This window comes from Garra rufa, chromosome 4, assembly GCF_049309525.1.
Source record: "Garra rufa chromosome 4, GarRuf1.0, whole genome shotgun sequence".
NCBI lineage: Eukaryota > Metazoa > Chordata > Actinopteri > Cypriniformes > Cyprinidae > Garra > Garra rufa.
The window spans coordinates 31,569,199-31,586,662 of record NC_133364.1 but is presented as its reverse complement, the minus strand read 5'-3'; the positions used below and the strand labels follow the sequence as shown (position 1 = coordinate 31,586,662).

The window sequence follows — 17,464 nt, the reverse complement described above, 5'->3', positions numbered from 1 at the left end:
TAAATACAAAACAGCTACTAGATACGCACCTCTCCAAGCACAATGAAATGTTCAAGTTTCTCTCTGAACAAGGCTGGCAACATGAGAATTGCTGCTTTAAAATCAATTCCTGGAACATAAGATGCAATACACAAATATGTAAAAATATATCAAAGACAAAAAATTTATAGGCTTGATAAGTGTGAAATAAAGTGTAGGAGTCAATTACCAAGATGGTCTTCAATGAGAGCTTCTTCTCTAGCTTCTTTGTGCAGCTTTGCTAAAGGGGATTTTCCCTGAGCAAGCTGTAGCACGCTGGATGTAATGTGTCCAAAGTTTTCTCGAAAGTGGTGGCTCAGATGAACACATTTATACAGGAAACCAATTTCTTGATAAAGCTGCAGTTAATTGAAAAAGACAAGCATAAGTAAATCAGGGAGGATTTTGTACAGTGTTAGTGTTCTACATGTTAATGAGTTTGTGTAATTTCAGAATTATAATTTGCACACTAACCCCTGATGGACTCTTCAAGAATGGATATTTGTTGATGACATCCTCAACAGTCATACCACTAGTAATTTCCTGTCGCCTCCAGGCAAAGGTCCTCCTCATTCGATCTTCAACAATGCGAGTATCTGGCTCTGTCCTTCTATACTGGTCCTGCAGGACTTTCACATGTGCCTCTATTGATGTAGCATCCTCTCCAACAGCATTAATCTCCTTATGCATAGACAAAAACAAATCAGGTAGAATATTACTTCTAGAGAAGTAAAATTTCTGTGCATCTAAAATTTTTCTATTTCATTTTTGGCCAAGATTTTTTATTTTTGTGCATCCATAATTAAATTGTTTGCATCTTGTCAAGTGTAACACATATTAATGCTATAAAAATATGCTCTCACCAAAGGCCTTGTAATTTCTTTGCAACTGCTTCCTTCAGGTTGCAGAGACTTTTTTGAATGACCAAACTTCTGTTTAAGTCTTTTCACTTCTTCAATGTCAGCCAAAGGTGTCCGCTCAAATTTAAACTTGCGTTTCAGAGACATGTGCCAAGTGTGCTATAAAAAGAAAAAGAAAAAAGTAGTTTCACAAAATAAACTGCATGAACCAAAAACCAAAAGTAAAACATTAAAGGTAACCCAGCTACTTACATATCCATTGCCCTCTTTGTCTTTTAAAAAGGGATACTTTAGAGTCATGGCCTTAGCCACTTGAACATACTCTTCTTTAGTTGGATACCTACAAAAATATTTTAAACTGTATTTAATATTTAAAAGTGTAGCATTAAATGTTGTATAAAATTGAATGTGATTAAAACAAGTACAGGTAATGAGAAATACTTACAATTTGTACTGAGCCATGCTTTCATACAATGTTCTAATAATTTTGTTTCGGTCTGATGACGTGAGTCTGCATTCTTTTCGGTCCAACTTGGCCTGAACATCAAATGGAAACTTCGGAACTTCAAAAAATGCAGGGAAAGCTGTTGACGGGGTGATCTTACTATTGCCAAAAGATAAAGTAACAATTAGACATTGCAATGTTGCAGGTATACATAAAATAGCACAAAATACTGTAAAGTACCAGTTTCAGCACTGAAAAGACAAATTATTACTTAAACAACAACACCAACAACACCACCAACATTCTGGGCACACTGGGGGTTTTTTTCTCCATGTAAAAGCTTCTGTTATCTTATCTGCTCAAGTAGTATTTTCTATTGATATTTTTGACAAAGAAAATGAATGACATTTTCGAGCACCTCTAATACATTGTTACAGATGCAAGAAATTGATCAACTAAGCACTAGTAGAAGTACAGTAAAGCAATATGTAGAGAAGCATGCATGGGAAGATTTTAAGATTTTGAGATTTTAAGTTTTAGATTTGATTTTAGAATAGCTTTCTAAAACAAATTAAATATTAAACCACAATTACCTTGCTCCAGCTGATGATTGGCATTCTACAGGCACAGGTTCAAGAGTTAATGTCACTGTCTCCTTCATCTGCTGAACAAATCGATGGAATTTTGCTTGTTTTTTAAATGATCCCTCAAAGAGGAATGAAATCATTGACTCAGTCAGTCCGATGTCAACAGTCTCTCCATCCACATCATTGTCTATAATATAAAAAAGAATATTATAATTTAATTACCCATCAAACTGAAGAATGTACTAAACCAGTGTTTTTGAAGCTTTTCCTATTAATTGGATAAGAAATTAAATACACTGGTGGATAATAACAAATAATTTGGTGGATAATAACCAATAATTTCCCTGTAATTTTTATCACAGAATAAGGCAAAAATATATTATATAGGTTTAAAACTGTAAATGTTATATAAAGTAGTATTGCAGTATTCTTATACTTTACTTATTACCTGGAGAAAAAACATATCGTTGTAAACGTGTATATGTGTGTGACATAAACGTGTACATGTATTTATTGTCACGTATTCAATTTTTTATCTGGCCGAAATTTAATGTTTTTATTCAGTTTAGATACAGCTATAGCAGCTATTATAGACCAATTATAGGTTTGTAAACATTCGGGATGCATAATGCATCGTGGTTGCAGAAAACCCGGGAGAGATAACAGCTAGAGGATTACACGGATACGGTACAAAATAGTTAAACTTAAAAATTATTAAAGATTATATTGATTAGATGTCATTTTCAAAATATGTTTTTCGATTATTACAAGAGCTTGTCACTCAACGATAATTCACTGTTAATCAACAAACTTGAAGTTAGATAATGTTACAGAACCTAAAACCGACCGTCTGCGGTCAGGAGGACAGCCAGATAATACTTGTGTGGGCAAATGGTTAAGAAAATATATAATAATATGTTAAGATATTAATAAAGAAATAAATAGATACAGGGTGAGACAGTAAGAATGTACTCAATGCTAAACGCCACACGTAGTGTGTATACACTATGTATATTTGTAGTTTCGACACCTTAATAGATATTGCAATAAATTTTAAATGAGTGACAGCTTTTTAGTGATTATATGAAAGCGCTATTTGCTCGCTTTCTACACTATAATCAGTTCAGAATTTGAATAAATGGTTTGCTTTAGGTGAAAACAGGCATTTCGAGTTTCTGCTAGTGATTCCTATTGAGAAAAATCAATTCTTGCACTCCAGCTGCATTTCGCGCGTCCTCAGAACCACGTGATTGCCAACAACCTATAACGTTAGTCTTTTCGGAGTCCATTTTGTATTTTCTGCTGGAGAGCACTCTCCGGTTTCTAACGTAATATTAATAAAAAAATACCCTGTATGTTCAGCGCCCAATCCATAATGTTCACGTTCCCTCATTTTGGATAGAGTAAAATCTCTATGCAAGAACTGACTGTTTTGTGTCTTTGCATTTAAATCCAGATTTATTTACACTGGCCCTTAAAATCCTCCGTGAACATACCTAACATTCCCGGAAAAAAAACTGCGGGAGTCGAATTTATATTTTATTACAAATCGCAGACAACTCTTCCTCGCACAAACATTTACTCTCATGTTTGTAACAAATAAATATTGGCTTGGGTGCTGTCCTTTTACTTTTACCAACTCTTGTGCGGCCTATTACAAAATGTCGTCATATTCGCAAAGGCGGGAAAATTAGCCTTAAATTGTAAAACGTTAATCACTAACGTTAATTAACTTAGCGTACAACTGTTAAAATATTGAACTGTAAATATTGAATTCCGTGGTGCCCATAGATATTTTCATTTAAGCAAAAAATGTATGAAGGGCGGATAAAAAGATCACTGATAACACGGTAAACTTACACAGGGAAAATTATCAAGAAAACACTCAAAACTTTTACTAAACATAACAGCACAACGTTACTCACCTTCAAATTTTTTCCTCTCCTCTTCAGTGACTTCAATACCAAATTGTATTAACTCCTTTATTAAGTGAGATGTAGACATCCTGGCCAGCTCCATCCTGCAGGCCAACGTACACCATCCAGTCTGACTCAAGCAATTTTAGCGGTGTTTGAGCAGGGGAACGCCAAGTTCAATAACATTAACCGAACATGGCGTCACACGCGTAAAAATAAGGTTATATTACATTATTCCGCATTTAACCTAATATTAACACCGCCTTGAAACCCGTCCGTGGTTCTGTCAGTGAATGTATGCCAGCAGTAAGTGCAGTGCACTCAATCGCCTCAACTGAACGACTCAAGGCTCGAGCGCCAAACGAGGGAAATTTTCTTAAAGCGACAACAACAATAACGTCTGCATAAGCAGGTTTTGAATATAATTACTTGAGTATAATACATGTTGCCATTCCGCATTGTCCTTATTCCAAATTTCATTCAACGTCTTAAAAGAATTATGCAAAATTCCAAAGGTTTTAAATTAATAAAAAATGCATGTAATAAAAAAAGCTTTTCTGACTAATTCTATATTAGTATTAATAATTCCATTAGCTTTATGCTTGTTATTTGTCTCATTTTAGGGGGACTTGTGGTTGTAGGCTTCCATACACAGTTTAAAAAGATATTTTTAACATTTAAAGAAACGTAATGTAATGTGATATTATCATGAGTTGATGCATATTAAATTAATAAACAAAAAAGAAAAACACATAGACCTACTTAATTGGGCTAAACTTAAAATGAATATATAAATAAAAATAATTCCAAGGTACAAAAATGTACCTTTCACATCTGAATCTGAAAAGTTGTACCTTTATAACTTATTTTTGTACCATTATTGTACCCTAAGGATCTAATGTGTACCTTTAAAGGTACCGTTATATTTTTTGTTCCCCTAGGTACAAAATTGTACCTCCACGGTACCTTTTTTTCTGACAGTGCAACTGTTAATACACGGACATTTTTTACAGTGCATGTTTGTTAATAATGTTTGAGACTCATTTATTTTGGGTTTCAAAATAATATGCATTTTATATATAGACATATATACACAAACGTTATATATAATGTATAAGTAATATAAAATATAAATACCGCGCTAGTTTTTTCGTTCGTCTTTTATTTAAATAGCCTACCTTTTAGGTGTAGGTAATTACTCACTGTGCTGCTAATTTCTTATTTGGGAGTAATTTGTTTGAACAAATATTCGGTGTTGCGCTGATGCTCTAATCTGTTGACATTTCCGAACGCCTTCCTGCAGTTGCTTCATAAAAGCGGGCTTTCTTCACAAAAAAGTGCATGTGTCATTAGTATGAGAAAAAAAATTGTCGGGCTGGGATCGGGCTCGGACATAAATATCTTAATGCCTGTTGGGTTCGGTTACTGCTCTGTTGGACGCGGGCCGGGTTCAGACAGAAAAATGCGGCCGATCCGCACTCTAGAAAGCACGTTCAGCACCGCCGAGAGTTTCGTGCGGTCGTTAAAACGAAACCAAAAAGGCAAACGCGCACACACATTCAAAAGCAACTTTGATACCCTGCGTTTGCAGAGCGACTCCCCAAGCGCTCAAGTTAGGTTATATAAAATATCTAAGCTGTTATTAGTATATTTAGTATATCCCTCTATTTGCACTTTGAATATTGAAAGAGTAGCCTACTTTGATGATGGCAGAGTATATTGTCTACACGATTAAGTAAGAGATGTGTTGTTTGTTTTTTGTTATTTATAGGCTACTGTAATTGTTTAAAAATCCAGTGGTTGCCTCTAATTTAAATGGCTGTACCTATAATAGGGAAAATAAACATCTTGTTCATGTACTCATTTTCCTTCATTCTTGTCCCTTGCTTTAGGCATGAAATAAATATATAAAAAAGGTTTTCAGAATCAGCCCATTTGCTTGTAAAACAATCAGAATCGGGCATGAAGAATCTAGATCGGCAGATAACTAAAAAGAAATTGGGTGCTCGTAATTTTTTTTTTTTAGGTGCTCCTAACTTTTTGAAACAACAAAACTTCAAAACGTTTGTAAAACTAGGTCTGTGGTGGTTTCCTTTTGTCAGATGTCAGGCAGGCCTTGCGTGGTCAAAGGTGATAGTGCTATCGAACTTGAAAGGGGCAGTTAACAAAACTATAAAGGGGCAGTCTACAGAACCTGTGCTGCAGCCTTCTGTAGAAGCAGCGATTGTCTGCTGTCCGATCTGCATGTGATCAGAGCGTGCAGAAAGCCGAATTTTTGAATTCCTGTGCTTTGGGGGAGTAAGCACCCAGGTAGCCAGCGGAATCGGGCCGATTGCGGCTGAGTGCCGGCTCACTCGGCTGTGTTCTGGCAGCGGCTCGCCAGGAGTGAGCCGGCTCTGGCCCAGCAATGGTTGCCGGATTTGGCTAGGCTTTGGATATGCGGATCTGGCCCGATTCTGGTTGAGAAACGGCACATTTAGACACATTCAGCCTGACTATGGGCCATAAGTGTAAGTCCCAAAAATGTCAAAAATTCAGGTTTTACTCCTTGTGTAAATATTTGGTCCCCACAATACAGATTAAAACACATAAACACTTAACTTAATTACAAAATTGCTAAAATATTTTTTTTTAACAAAATGCCTGAGATGTCAAATCTTTTCCCTGTCAATGTTATTTATTTAATTGTATTACTATTTTAAATAATATTCTATTATTTTTGTCAGGCCAACCATGGACTTTGTTTATAATTTAAAAATGTTCACTTCATCTAAATTATGACACTTTCATGTTGTTCTGCACCCCAAAAATAGAACCGTATATGTCTGTAACAGAGCTAATAAAATGCTTTCAACATGTTTCCCCTTTATAACACCATTTTCAGGCTTGATAATTATAATGTGGCATAATTGCAAAAACTTTTAGCAAAATTTGATTTGAAATGTTATAACCGTGATTTTATGGCCAAACACAAATCCAAAAGCAAAATTTAATGAGTAGTATGAACCAATAATTGACCTTCAGCTGACATCTTCTGGTTATGAAATAAGTGAGTGACACTGTTATGATATTTTATTAATAACTGATATGTTATATATTTAAAAATAATTGTACATACATTTTCTCTCTCTCTCTCTCTCTCTCTCTCTCTCTCTCTCTCTCTCTCTCTATATATATATATATATATATATGTGTATATATGTGTGTGTGTGTGTGTGTGTGTGTGTGTGTTTATTTATTTATTTTTTGGGGGGCCAGGGAAATATAACAAGGTATAATTAACTAAATGTACACCTCAGATGATAAAAATTAAATTAATAAAATTATTATAAATATAACTTTGACTATTTTACGCCTCACGTGCGAAGCCCGCGAAGGAACCAGAGGCTATATAATATAGTAATCAAAATAATAATGCGATCAGTTCACATCACGCGCACAGCCGGACTCCCTTTGATTGAGTGGACATCGCTCGACGGAAGAGCTTTCTTCAGGTAAAGTATTTTTGTGTACATAAGTGTAAAATCAACGGACTGTTATTTAAATGTACAATATCTAAAACTACTGTTCACATAAACGAGTCTTTCCGTCTTTATTTTTTTATGGCCCGCTCTTCAGCACCGTTGACCGTTAATGCCGTTATCTGTATGACATCATTTGCGCAGATCTGCTAGAATTGAGAAAACCTCACATTCATGTCGGTCAAGGTAACGTTAGTTAAAAAATATATTAATTTTACAATTATCAACAATAACATTATCAGATTTAAGTTGTGTTGTCTCAGATTTGACATACAGCGAGAGAGAGAGAGAGCGCGCGCGTTCAGTGTGCGTCAGTGTCGCGCTCTCTCTCTCTCTCTCTCGCTGTATGTGAGATAGAGCGAGCAAGAGACAGAAAGACTTAACAAGCCAATGTAGCCTATCCTTATGAGAATAATAATTCTTTTTTTTTTTAATAACGAATTACAATAAAAGTAAAACATTAGGCTTGCATATACAGGGAATAAAAGTCATATACAAGTAAAATAATTAATTTTAATAATGAAAACTATTTCTTTTTCTTTCTTTTTTTTTGTCAGATTGTCATCCGATTGTTGTAAGTGATCAACTCATTCTGCATCTTGGATTTGCCATGTTCAACACACTGATGAGTAAGTAATAACCTATTAAAAATCAATACATTTCAATTTGTACAGATATATGCATTGTGTGACTCATTTCCCCCCCTTGTTTTTGTGTCAGTAGCAGCTGAACCCCAGAGGCTCCACAGCATTGAGCGCCTTTGGCTTTGCAGGTATATTTTTTTCAGCTGACTGTCAAACTAATTCACAATATTTGTATACAGCAGTTTTTATTCATGTATTCATTAGTGTTAGTGAATAGTGAAATAGTGTGCCTTTCTGCTGTACTTCTTCTAATCTTTTTGTGATTGCTTTTTCATATTTTTTGTCAGATTTGTCAAGATCATCTGAAAAAAGTGCATCTGTGCCATGTAAGTAATTTAATGTTATATTTTGCCATGTGTAAGTATATGGTTTATTTTAGGAAATTCAAATCAGACGGTCCATAATATCTTAAGATTAATTTTGTTGTACCAAGTCAGGGTGTTGTGAGTGTTTATTTTAAGTTTTACCGAAATTTTTACATGTTACATTTTAAATACTCTTATTATTTGTATAGCTGTAAACTGCATTGTTTCACAGGCTGTGATATTTGCCAATAAGTTAATTGCCAAGTAGTGACACACAGAGTGCCAGAACTTTTATAGGACTCTTTCTTTTTGTAATTTTTAAACTGTAAAATTGTATTAGGTTAAAATTAAATAATAAATTAAATATATTAAACATACATATTATTAAACATAATAAAGTCTGAAAAAAAGTGGTCTGAATAAGATGACTGTTTAATCACATAAAGTGATTTTTTTTTTCAAAGCTTCATGTTTAAATAGGCAAACTTGTGCCCCATATGACTGACAATTTTCTTTTAAAAATATTTTCTGTAAATATAGCAGTGTGATGCAGAGAGAAACCGAGAAGTTTATAAGAGTGCCATAGTGGAAGAAGAGAGCATGTCCTACAACAAAAGAATTTCTTCCTAAGGTAAGCTCCAAATATTGTTACCATTCACCACCGAGATCACTGAGACCTGACTAACTATGTGTCAATATGTGTCCCCTCTTTATCTCTTTCTTTCATTTATTGTCTCTTCTTTAGGAAACCTTGAGGTCCTGATCGTTCTTAAAGTTTCTATAGTGTTTTTATGCATTTGTTGATGTTTTTATTTTTTCAATAATAAATTCAATAAACGTTTCTCGTACAGTATTTATATGGTGTCATTCTTACTTGGGGGCGGGGTGAGAGTGAGTGGCATGTGTGTGTGTGATATTTGTGGAAAGAACATTTAAAAAAAAAAAAAAAAAACCTGGAGGAAATCATGAATAATACATTTTTATAGTTTTTAAGGAACCATTTAATTACATGAACAGTTACACCTATCCAAGTAGGCTATATACTTTAGCAAACAAGCTAATATTGCTTAAATTTCGTTATTAATTAAATAAATAGGTCTGTATTTCATATACATTTCCATTTGGAATCCAGACTCGGGCCAGCCTGCTAACTGTATAATGTATGCCGGCGTGATTGCGGCCCGATGCCGGCAGTTCCGGTTCAGTTTCGGCAGCCGGACACGGGCCAGTACCGGCTAACTGTATAATCTCTGCTGGCGCGATTGCGGGCCGATGCCGGCAGTGTCGGCTCAGTTTCGGCACCCGGACTCGGGCCAGTGTATTCGGGCCGATTCTGGCGCGTCATTCATTACCGGAATTCACAAGAGTCCGGCAACCGGATCCGGGCCGAGTCATTTCTTCCGGATTGCCGGATTTGGGCCAGTACTGGGCCAGATGTTTTTGGCTACCTGGGCATGCAAAGAACACTTTAAAAATTCGTAACATGTTTGTGAAATCTGTCTTAAAAAAATCGCAACTTTTCCCGCAACTTTTTGAAAAAGCTGCCGCAAAATCTGGCATTTTAGGCCGCAACAATCACAAAAAAATCCCGCGAAATCCTGGAGGGACTGTTTTATGCCAAAAATCATTAAGAAATTAAGTAAAGATCATGTTCCATGAAGATTTTTTGTTAAATTCCTACTGTAAACATATCAAAATGTAATTTATGATTTGTAATATGCATTGTTAAGAACCTAATTTGGACAACTTTAAAGGTGATTTTCTCAGTCTTTTTTATTTTTTTGCACCCTCAGATTTCTGATTTCAAATAGATGTATCTCAGCCAAATATTGTCCTATCCTAACAAACCATACATCAATAGAAAGCTTATTTATTGAGCTTTCATATGATGTATAAATCTCAGTTTTGTCAAATTTAACCTTATGACTGGTTTTGTGGTCCAGGGTCACATATGACATTCTTGAAAAAATAAAAATAAAAAATTCCTTTGAAAAAAGACATTTGAATAAGGATCAAATGACTAAGTTCAGATTTGAAACATAAACCAACCTGTTTGTTCCTCAGCATCTTCTTGTTTCAAGCTGAATACTTCTTCAATCTGTATGTCTTCACTCTCCTGTTTAACTATAAACGCCATCTTTATAATAGGAATTTTTTCTGTTTGAAAAAATAATAAATGCAAAGTCAATCTCTCCAGTCAGTCAAGGTGACAGTTAATGGCTTTAGATGTCCTGATCAGCCCAAACACACACACACACACACACACACACACACACACACACACACACACACACACACACACACACACACACACTTAAAATGTTAAAAAAGAACACAAATTATGCAAATACTAATACTAATATATAATTGGAAAGTGCCATTTTTTACCAAATGCAGGATTTGTTTCAGCAATGAATATTAAGCAATGTATGTACAACAAAACATATTTTAAACAATAATGCATCTCTTGAACTCCACATTGTCCTGCTATAAACTATCAAGACAGTAACTTATTCAGATCTCACAAGTACAGTATAACACACTATCAGTTCTTGGTTCATGAATTCACACATGACAAAGTTAATTAATTAAAAGTAAAAGGCTCAATTCTTATTACGCAAGTGTGTGTTAGTGTTACCTTTGTATTTACACTGTGACATCCGATCGGTTTAAATGCGTAAAAACACAAATTTCTTTATCTGGCAGTCAAAAATCACTGTTAATATAATCACATTTTATTCCAATTTTTATAATAAAAACATTATTAGAATTTAATATAATATAATTTTAATACAATCCACTAAAAAAATAAGCTGAATTTGGATTTATTGCCTTTATTTTCTGGAGGGAAACTGAGATGGAATAAGATTAATACATACGATTAATGACATAAGGATTCAATGTCAGTTAATTAAATAGTTTATTCTCTCTGCATCTACAAATTGAATTTTGATCTACAAATTCTTCCTGAGTTTGAAGTATTTAGAAGTTCTTTCCAATCCTGTAATTTGAAGACCATTATCACAGCTTTTGATAGCTCTTTCAATTTCAATTTGATTTTAGGGATTTTTTTTTTGTTTTGGTTTGGCGATGTGACGTCATAAGGCGGAGCCGCGCTCCTGCGCCTGTGATTCGGCTGAAGAAAGGTTTGTGCATCTAATTATTTAAAGTGTTTAAATCGATACAAGGCATTTAGAAAATTTTATATAGAATTGTACATTAATTAATAACCAATATAACACTGTAATGCAATATTTATCTCGTGGCATTGATGAAGGTTATTTTGTGCGTGTAAATCGCAGCCACACATGAGTAACAGAAAAGATGCGTCTCATTTCGTTCCCTATGTCATAAATCAGTCATGGCAAGCAGTGATGGATAAACGGAGCTGTAGCAGACCCCGTCCGACGGATGGCCGAAATTTTACTTAAGAAATCACTGTAGGAGCTGAATAAAGCGGTGCAAAAATGTTCATTAACATATTCTTAGACACTTACAGCGATTCTCACAAAAATACTTGTTTTTAACTAACAGCATACAGCTGCACAAACCTTATGCCTTTTCGGGGGTGCTGAATAAATTAATAAACCGTCCTTTTGGGCAGGAGCTCTGTTAAGCTGTCATGAAGTGTTCTCTCTCCATACTGTTTTCTTATTACTCCTTGCCGTGAAAAGTAGATTCTGCTTCAAAATAAAAGTCCCCCATAAACAATAATCAGACATAATTATAACCTACAAAAGGACTAAATGTAAATCTTAAATGTGCCATAGAATGGATACCTGTATTTACCTTGGCATAGTTGAGTAATTACAGTTCTGTAAATGGACATTACACACCGTGAGTCTTAAACACCATCATTTCCTCCTTATATAAATCTAGTGTTTGCAAAAGACCACTGAAAAATAGGCCAATTCCAACATAACAGCGACTATTACGTAAGAGCCGAATCATCAGAAGGTAGGCAACTGTGAAAAAACAAAGCGAGGACAATAGCGAAAATGGCAGATCACGGGAATAACTGTTATGTTCCAGGTTGTACAGGGGATGTTAAGTGCAGGGATGGGTTTGTGTTTGTACTCAAAAAGGCACAGAAAACAAATAACGCGTTCTAATAGAATAAGGCGAGCCACTAAAGGAATACGGTCAGCTTCTTGTTAGCACTAGCCTGTTACATTGCAGGACATAAGATTTCACTTACCACATAAACAGAGGAAGAAGAGATGACTGTGTGGACGATGGCAAATGATTTGCAAACCTTGTAAACGTTGCTGAGTTTGCTTACAGGATGGAATATCATATATCTAACTAGTTATTTTGCCAAAAAAATGGCATGCAACCAAATTCAAGGTTATTTGGGCTGGAAGTGGGTTACACGTAGCCGGACTATATCGGGTTTATAGTTAACCCAGACGGTGAAATGACGACTATTGCTTGCTGGGTACTTATTAAGAAATATTTAAAGATATGAAAAGGAGAAATCACTCGCTGCTCTGCTCGCCGAATTACCTTTGTAGCTTAAATAAAGATGAATTTTATAGTTTATAGTGAATTTTACAGTGGATTTTATTTTATAGTTTATGCATATGCAAATTATAATCTATGTGAAGATTGTTTTAATTTTACTATTTTGTAATAAAAGCCTATCAATTTCAATTTTACTGTAATGTTTTAATGGCTATAATAATGGCCAAATATGACAGGGAAATGCATTTTTATAGAGACAGATCAGCAGCAGTATTAGTGTCAATGATATTGGCCTTCATTAATAATAGGCTACTGTCACGGATTGGCCAGGTTCTACTCCCTCACTCACTCAACGATCACAGTCACCTGATTACTAATCAGACGCACCTGAAACCAATCACCAGCACCACATATAAGCACACCACACACCTCACTCAGTGTCCGGGCTCGTTTTCACGAAGCGGACTCATTGTGTTTCTCTGTCGAGTTCACAAACTTCAAAGACATACTTACCTCGCTATTTACCTGTTGAAACTTACCTGTTGTCTCATCTGTTCCAGTACGAAGTCTGTTCTCTGTTCCAGTCAGCGGTGGTCAGCCGTAAGCCTGTCTGTCTATCACCAACGGTGTGTGTGTGTGTGGGTCGGAGTCCTCCTCCCGTCGTTCCTGGAAAGGAAAGGATCTGTCTTCAGTATTCATCTCTTGTCATCGAATATCATACCTGGACTGTTAATACTTACCCGGTTCTGCACGTCATCTTATCCACAACGCTCTGCTGATAATAAACATTGTTATACTTTTCACTTACCTCTCTTGTTTGGTCTGCTTCCGTAACAGCTACTTGGTAAAGGATTTAAACCACATATTTTAAATACACAATCTTTATGCTGTTTCTACATTAATTTTGAGATATAAATATATTGAGATGCAATAAATTACTGAAAATGTGTAGTATTAATAAGTTTTGTTAATCGATTGACAGCACTAGTCAAAATGATTTCATGTTTGTTACTCTGTACCATTACACTGGTGTTAAATTGTATTTTTCTTATTTCACCTTAGACCTGATGGCACTGAAAAAGGAGAGTCAAGAACTGAACGAAATGGAAGAGAAAGATCAAAATGAGAAACGATCTGTTTTCGAAACTGAAGGAAAACCAACTAGTCGCTCAAAGAATGAAAGGACTACTTTGCGAAAAGAATGAAACCTGAAACGTCATTTGCAAATGCATTCTGAAAAGAAATTGCCATTTTCTTCAGAGTGACAAGAGATTTAAAAAAGGAGCAATTTCTTAAGGGTTGCCCCCTCTAAAACAATATTAAAAACCACAGTGTGTATTTTAAATATGAAAATACTATTTGTGTAAGTAGTAAAGCAATACAAACACAAATGGGTTGCATTTTAGGTATAGAAACATTTTGAGTGCCCCCAGAGTGGTTTGGCCCTCTGTCTGCTTTCCCTCTTCACCTCCCTCTTTAAACGGCTAGTTTTCTTCCAGATGAAAAATGTACAAATAATGCACTCACCCCGTTTTCATCCAAGATGTTCATTTCTTTTTTTCTTTAGTTGGAAAAAAACATAATTTCTTTTCGACTGAAGAAAGAAAGACATGAACATGGATGACAACAGGGTGAGTACATCTGTACATCTGTGAGAGTATCTGTACATTTTTGTTTTGGCAGTGGAGTTCCACAAAAACTTGAGGCTGTCAGGGCTGTTTTATTCACTTTAAACATTGAATGGAGTGATACTTTTCTCTTTGATAAAGATTATGGTGAGTTATTAATAAATTAGTCATGACAAAAAACTGATGTATTTTTTTATGGGCCCACTATGTTAGCAATTATAACTTAACTGGCTTGTTTGGTAGCTTGTTTAACACAGTAGCTTGTTAAATACTAAGTCACCCACTACAACTAACACCCCTGTCAGCACACATATATCTTGGAGACATCTATTTGACGTCTGCATTTACATCTGCAAGACGCAGTTTGCTCATCTGCAATACATCTATCGGATGTTTCCTATCAGATGTCAAATAGACGTCTATTAGATGTCTTTTAGATGTTTATGATTTAGAATGTATGTAAAACTGGCATCTTACGGATGTCTGCCAGATGTTTGTACACAGCAGATGCTTCCCAGATCAAGAGATATTTAACAGATATCTTTGCAGACGTACAGTGCCTTGCAAAAGTATTCATACCCCTTCATTTTTTCACATTTTGTTATGTTGCAGCGCTGTTAAACTGCTTTAAATTAGTTTTTCCCCATCTCAATTTTCACTCCATACACCATGATAATGACAAAGCAAAAAAAAAAAAACAGATTTGCAAATTTTACAAATTTATTCAAAATAAAACACTGAAATAAGTACATTGTATAAGTATTCATACCCTTTACTCAGTGCATAGTTGAAGCACCTTTACAGCCTCAAGTCTTTTTGGGTATGATGTGACAAGCTTTGCACATCTGCATTTGCCAATTATCTGCCATTCTTTGAATAACCTTTTCACCTCTCAAGCTCTGTCAGCTTGGATGGGGGCTGGCAGACATTTTCTAGAGTCCTAGTTGTTCCAATCGTCTTCCATTATGGATAATGCTTCTGTGAACCTTCAATGCAGCAGATTTTTTTCTGAACGCTTCCCTAGATCATTGCCTTAACGCAAGTCTGTCACTGAGCTCTACAGGCAGTTATCTTGACCTCAGGACTTGGTTTTTGCTCTGATATGCATTTTCAGCTGTTAGACCTTTTCTGAGAGTTGTGTGCCTTTCTAAATCATACTCATTCAAATGAATTTGCCACAGTTTAACTCCACTCGAAGTGTAGTAACATCTAGAGCTAAATTTCAAGTGTCCCAGAAAAGGGTATGAATACTTATGCAACAGGATCATTTCAGTTTTTTATTTCTAATAAATTTGCAAAGTTGTTACAAACCTGTTTTGTGCTTTGTCATTATGGTGTATGAGATGTATATTGCTGTGGAAAAAAGTAATTTAAAGCAGTTTAACATAATGCTGCAACAAAACAAAATGTGAAAAAAATGAAGGGGTATGAATACTTGCAAGGCACTGTACGTGTGCTATCTGGGGCAGTGCAATTAGCCTATGTGTGAAATGATATTAGGCTAAAATTGTAGATCTACCATTGTGTTGGGTTTTGCTCAATATGATGTTAAGTGGCAGATCAGTGGGCATACTGCAGTTGATTATTTAAGAGATATATCCTCTGTCCCAGATGAAACCTAAAATACTATGTGGCGGTTGCAAGATGATATAATGATCAAATGCTAAACCTAACTCGTATTTAAACAACTATTGCTTTGTGTTGTTACCCAGATAATTACCCAAACTCTGGTGCGATTGCTCTGCTAGTGCGATTCATTTGAGTAAGTGTGAACGCTGTCATACATCTGCAGTGCCGCTTTAGGTTGAACACACTTAAGTGAGTTTCCGCACAAAATATATGTCAACCAATCAGGTTGTGTACGTATCACTATGCCTTTAGGTTCGGTATCTTTAGGTTTGCTGTCAAAAATGGCAGTGTGAACGCCAAGTGGACCTGGACCAAATAATTTTCCTTTTTGGTCTGGACGAAATGAACCAAACTAAACCAAACTACAAGTGTGAACACAAGCTCAGTTGCATTTGTTGATTCCTCTGAATCAAAATGTAAGTCAGATTTCTACCTTGCAGAGAAATGCAACAATGTAACTGGAAGTCAATAAATAAATCAACATAAACTGAACTAAATTACCTGTTTCCATTGACCTTGTTGTTTTTTAGTGTATTGTTTAGTCAAGTCAATTTCAATTTACTGTTGTAATGTTTCAATAAGATTACTGATTTTAAAACCCTGGAACAACTTTATGCACTCATTCACTAGCTATTTATAAAATATTACTGTTTGCATTTACAACTATTTTGCTATTTACGACTATGCCTTTTATACAGAATCTTACACAATTTAATTAATTACTTTTATTTTCAGCACATCATTGGACAACGTGAATGTAATTATGTATTTCACCAAGAACTGAACTCCGAATTCCTCTGCTATACACATATTGAGTGAACAGGACTTTTATTTTGGTCTGGTGATGTGGCGTCATAAGTCTGAGCCGAGCTCCTGCATCTGTTGTGATTCGGCTACAGAAAGGTTTGTGTTTTTAAACATTCACATTGTTTACGTCGATACAAAATGTTCAGGCAGATTTATCGTTTTTACAAGCGTTGTAAAGTAGTAAATTATGATTGACTTCATCATTGCAATACTTTACGTATATGAATGTTTCTGTATTTAAAGTCTGCACATCAGTAAATGGTGCCTCTCATTTCGCTCCCTATATCGTGCATCAGTTTATAGTAAAAAAAAAAAACAAAACAATTCGCTCACGGTCTAATATTGATGAGAGAAACAGGGCGTTTCGGAACTCCGAGTTAACTGAATCAGTTGCATCACAAAATGATTCAGTGATTCGAAGCGCTCGAACCTCTGCAGTGTAAATGCAACCAGAACAATGGAAAAAAAAAAAACATGTCAACTTAAAACTTTTTCAAAACCAACAACGATTGTTTTTTATTAAAGTGGAAAATGATAAATTAAATTAAGTACTAAATATAAATGATAAATGCTAAAACAATGAATTAGTTTGTTTTCCTTTATTAGTTTGCAGCTCTGATTGACTCCATTACCAGTGCGC

At 35.2% G+C, this 17,464-nt stretch overlaps 1 protein-coding gene and 1 long non-coding RNA gene across 2 annotated transcripts in view; one reads left to right on the top strand and one right to left on the bottom strand.

Annotated features, from left to right (window-relative positions):
* Positions 1–11,949, bottom strand: part of LOC141333887 (uncharacterized) — a 17,391-nt gene extending 5,442 nt beyond the window's left edge. The window contains exons 1-2 of the mRNA XM_073839046.1: positions 11,848–11,949; positions 10,346–10,453 (exon numbers count right to left, since the gene is read on the bottom strand). Of these exons, the coding sequence (XP_073695147.1) occupies positions 10,346–10,433 (88 nt within the window). The 5' untranslated portion in view covers positions 10,434–10,453; positions 11,848–11,949. The remainder of the gene's footprint in view (positions 1–10,345; positions 10,454–11,847) is intronic.
* On the top strand, positions 8,276–9,142 carry LOC141333905 (uncharacterized). The gene is made up of 3 exons (XR_012355441.1): positions 8,276–8,317; positions 8,837–8,927; positions 9,042–9,142. It is a non-coding gene; the product is annotated as an uncharacterized lncRNA (long non-coding RNA).
* Positions 11,950–17,464: the final 5,515 nt, after the last annotated feature.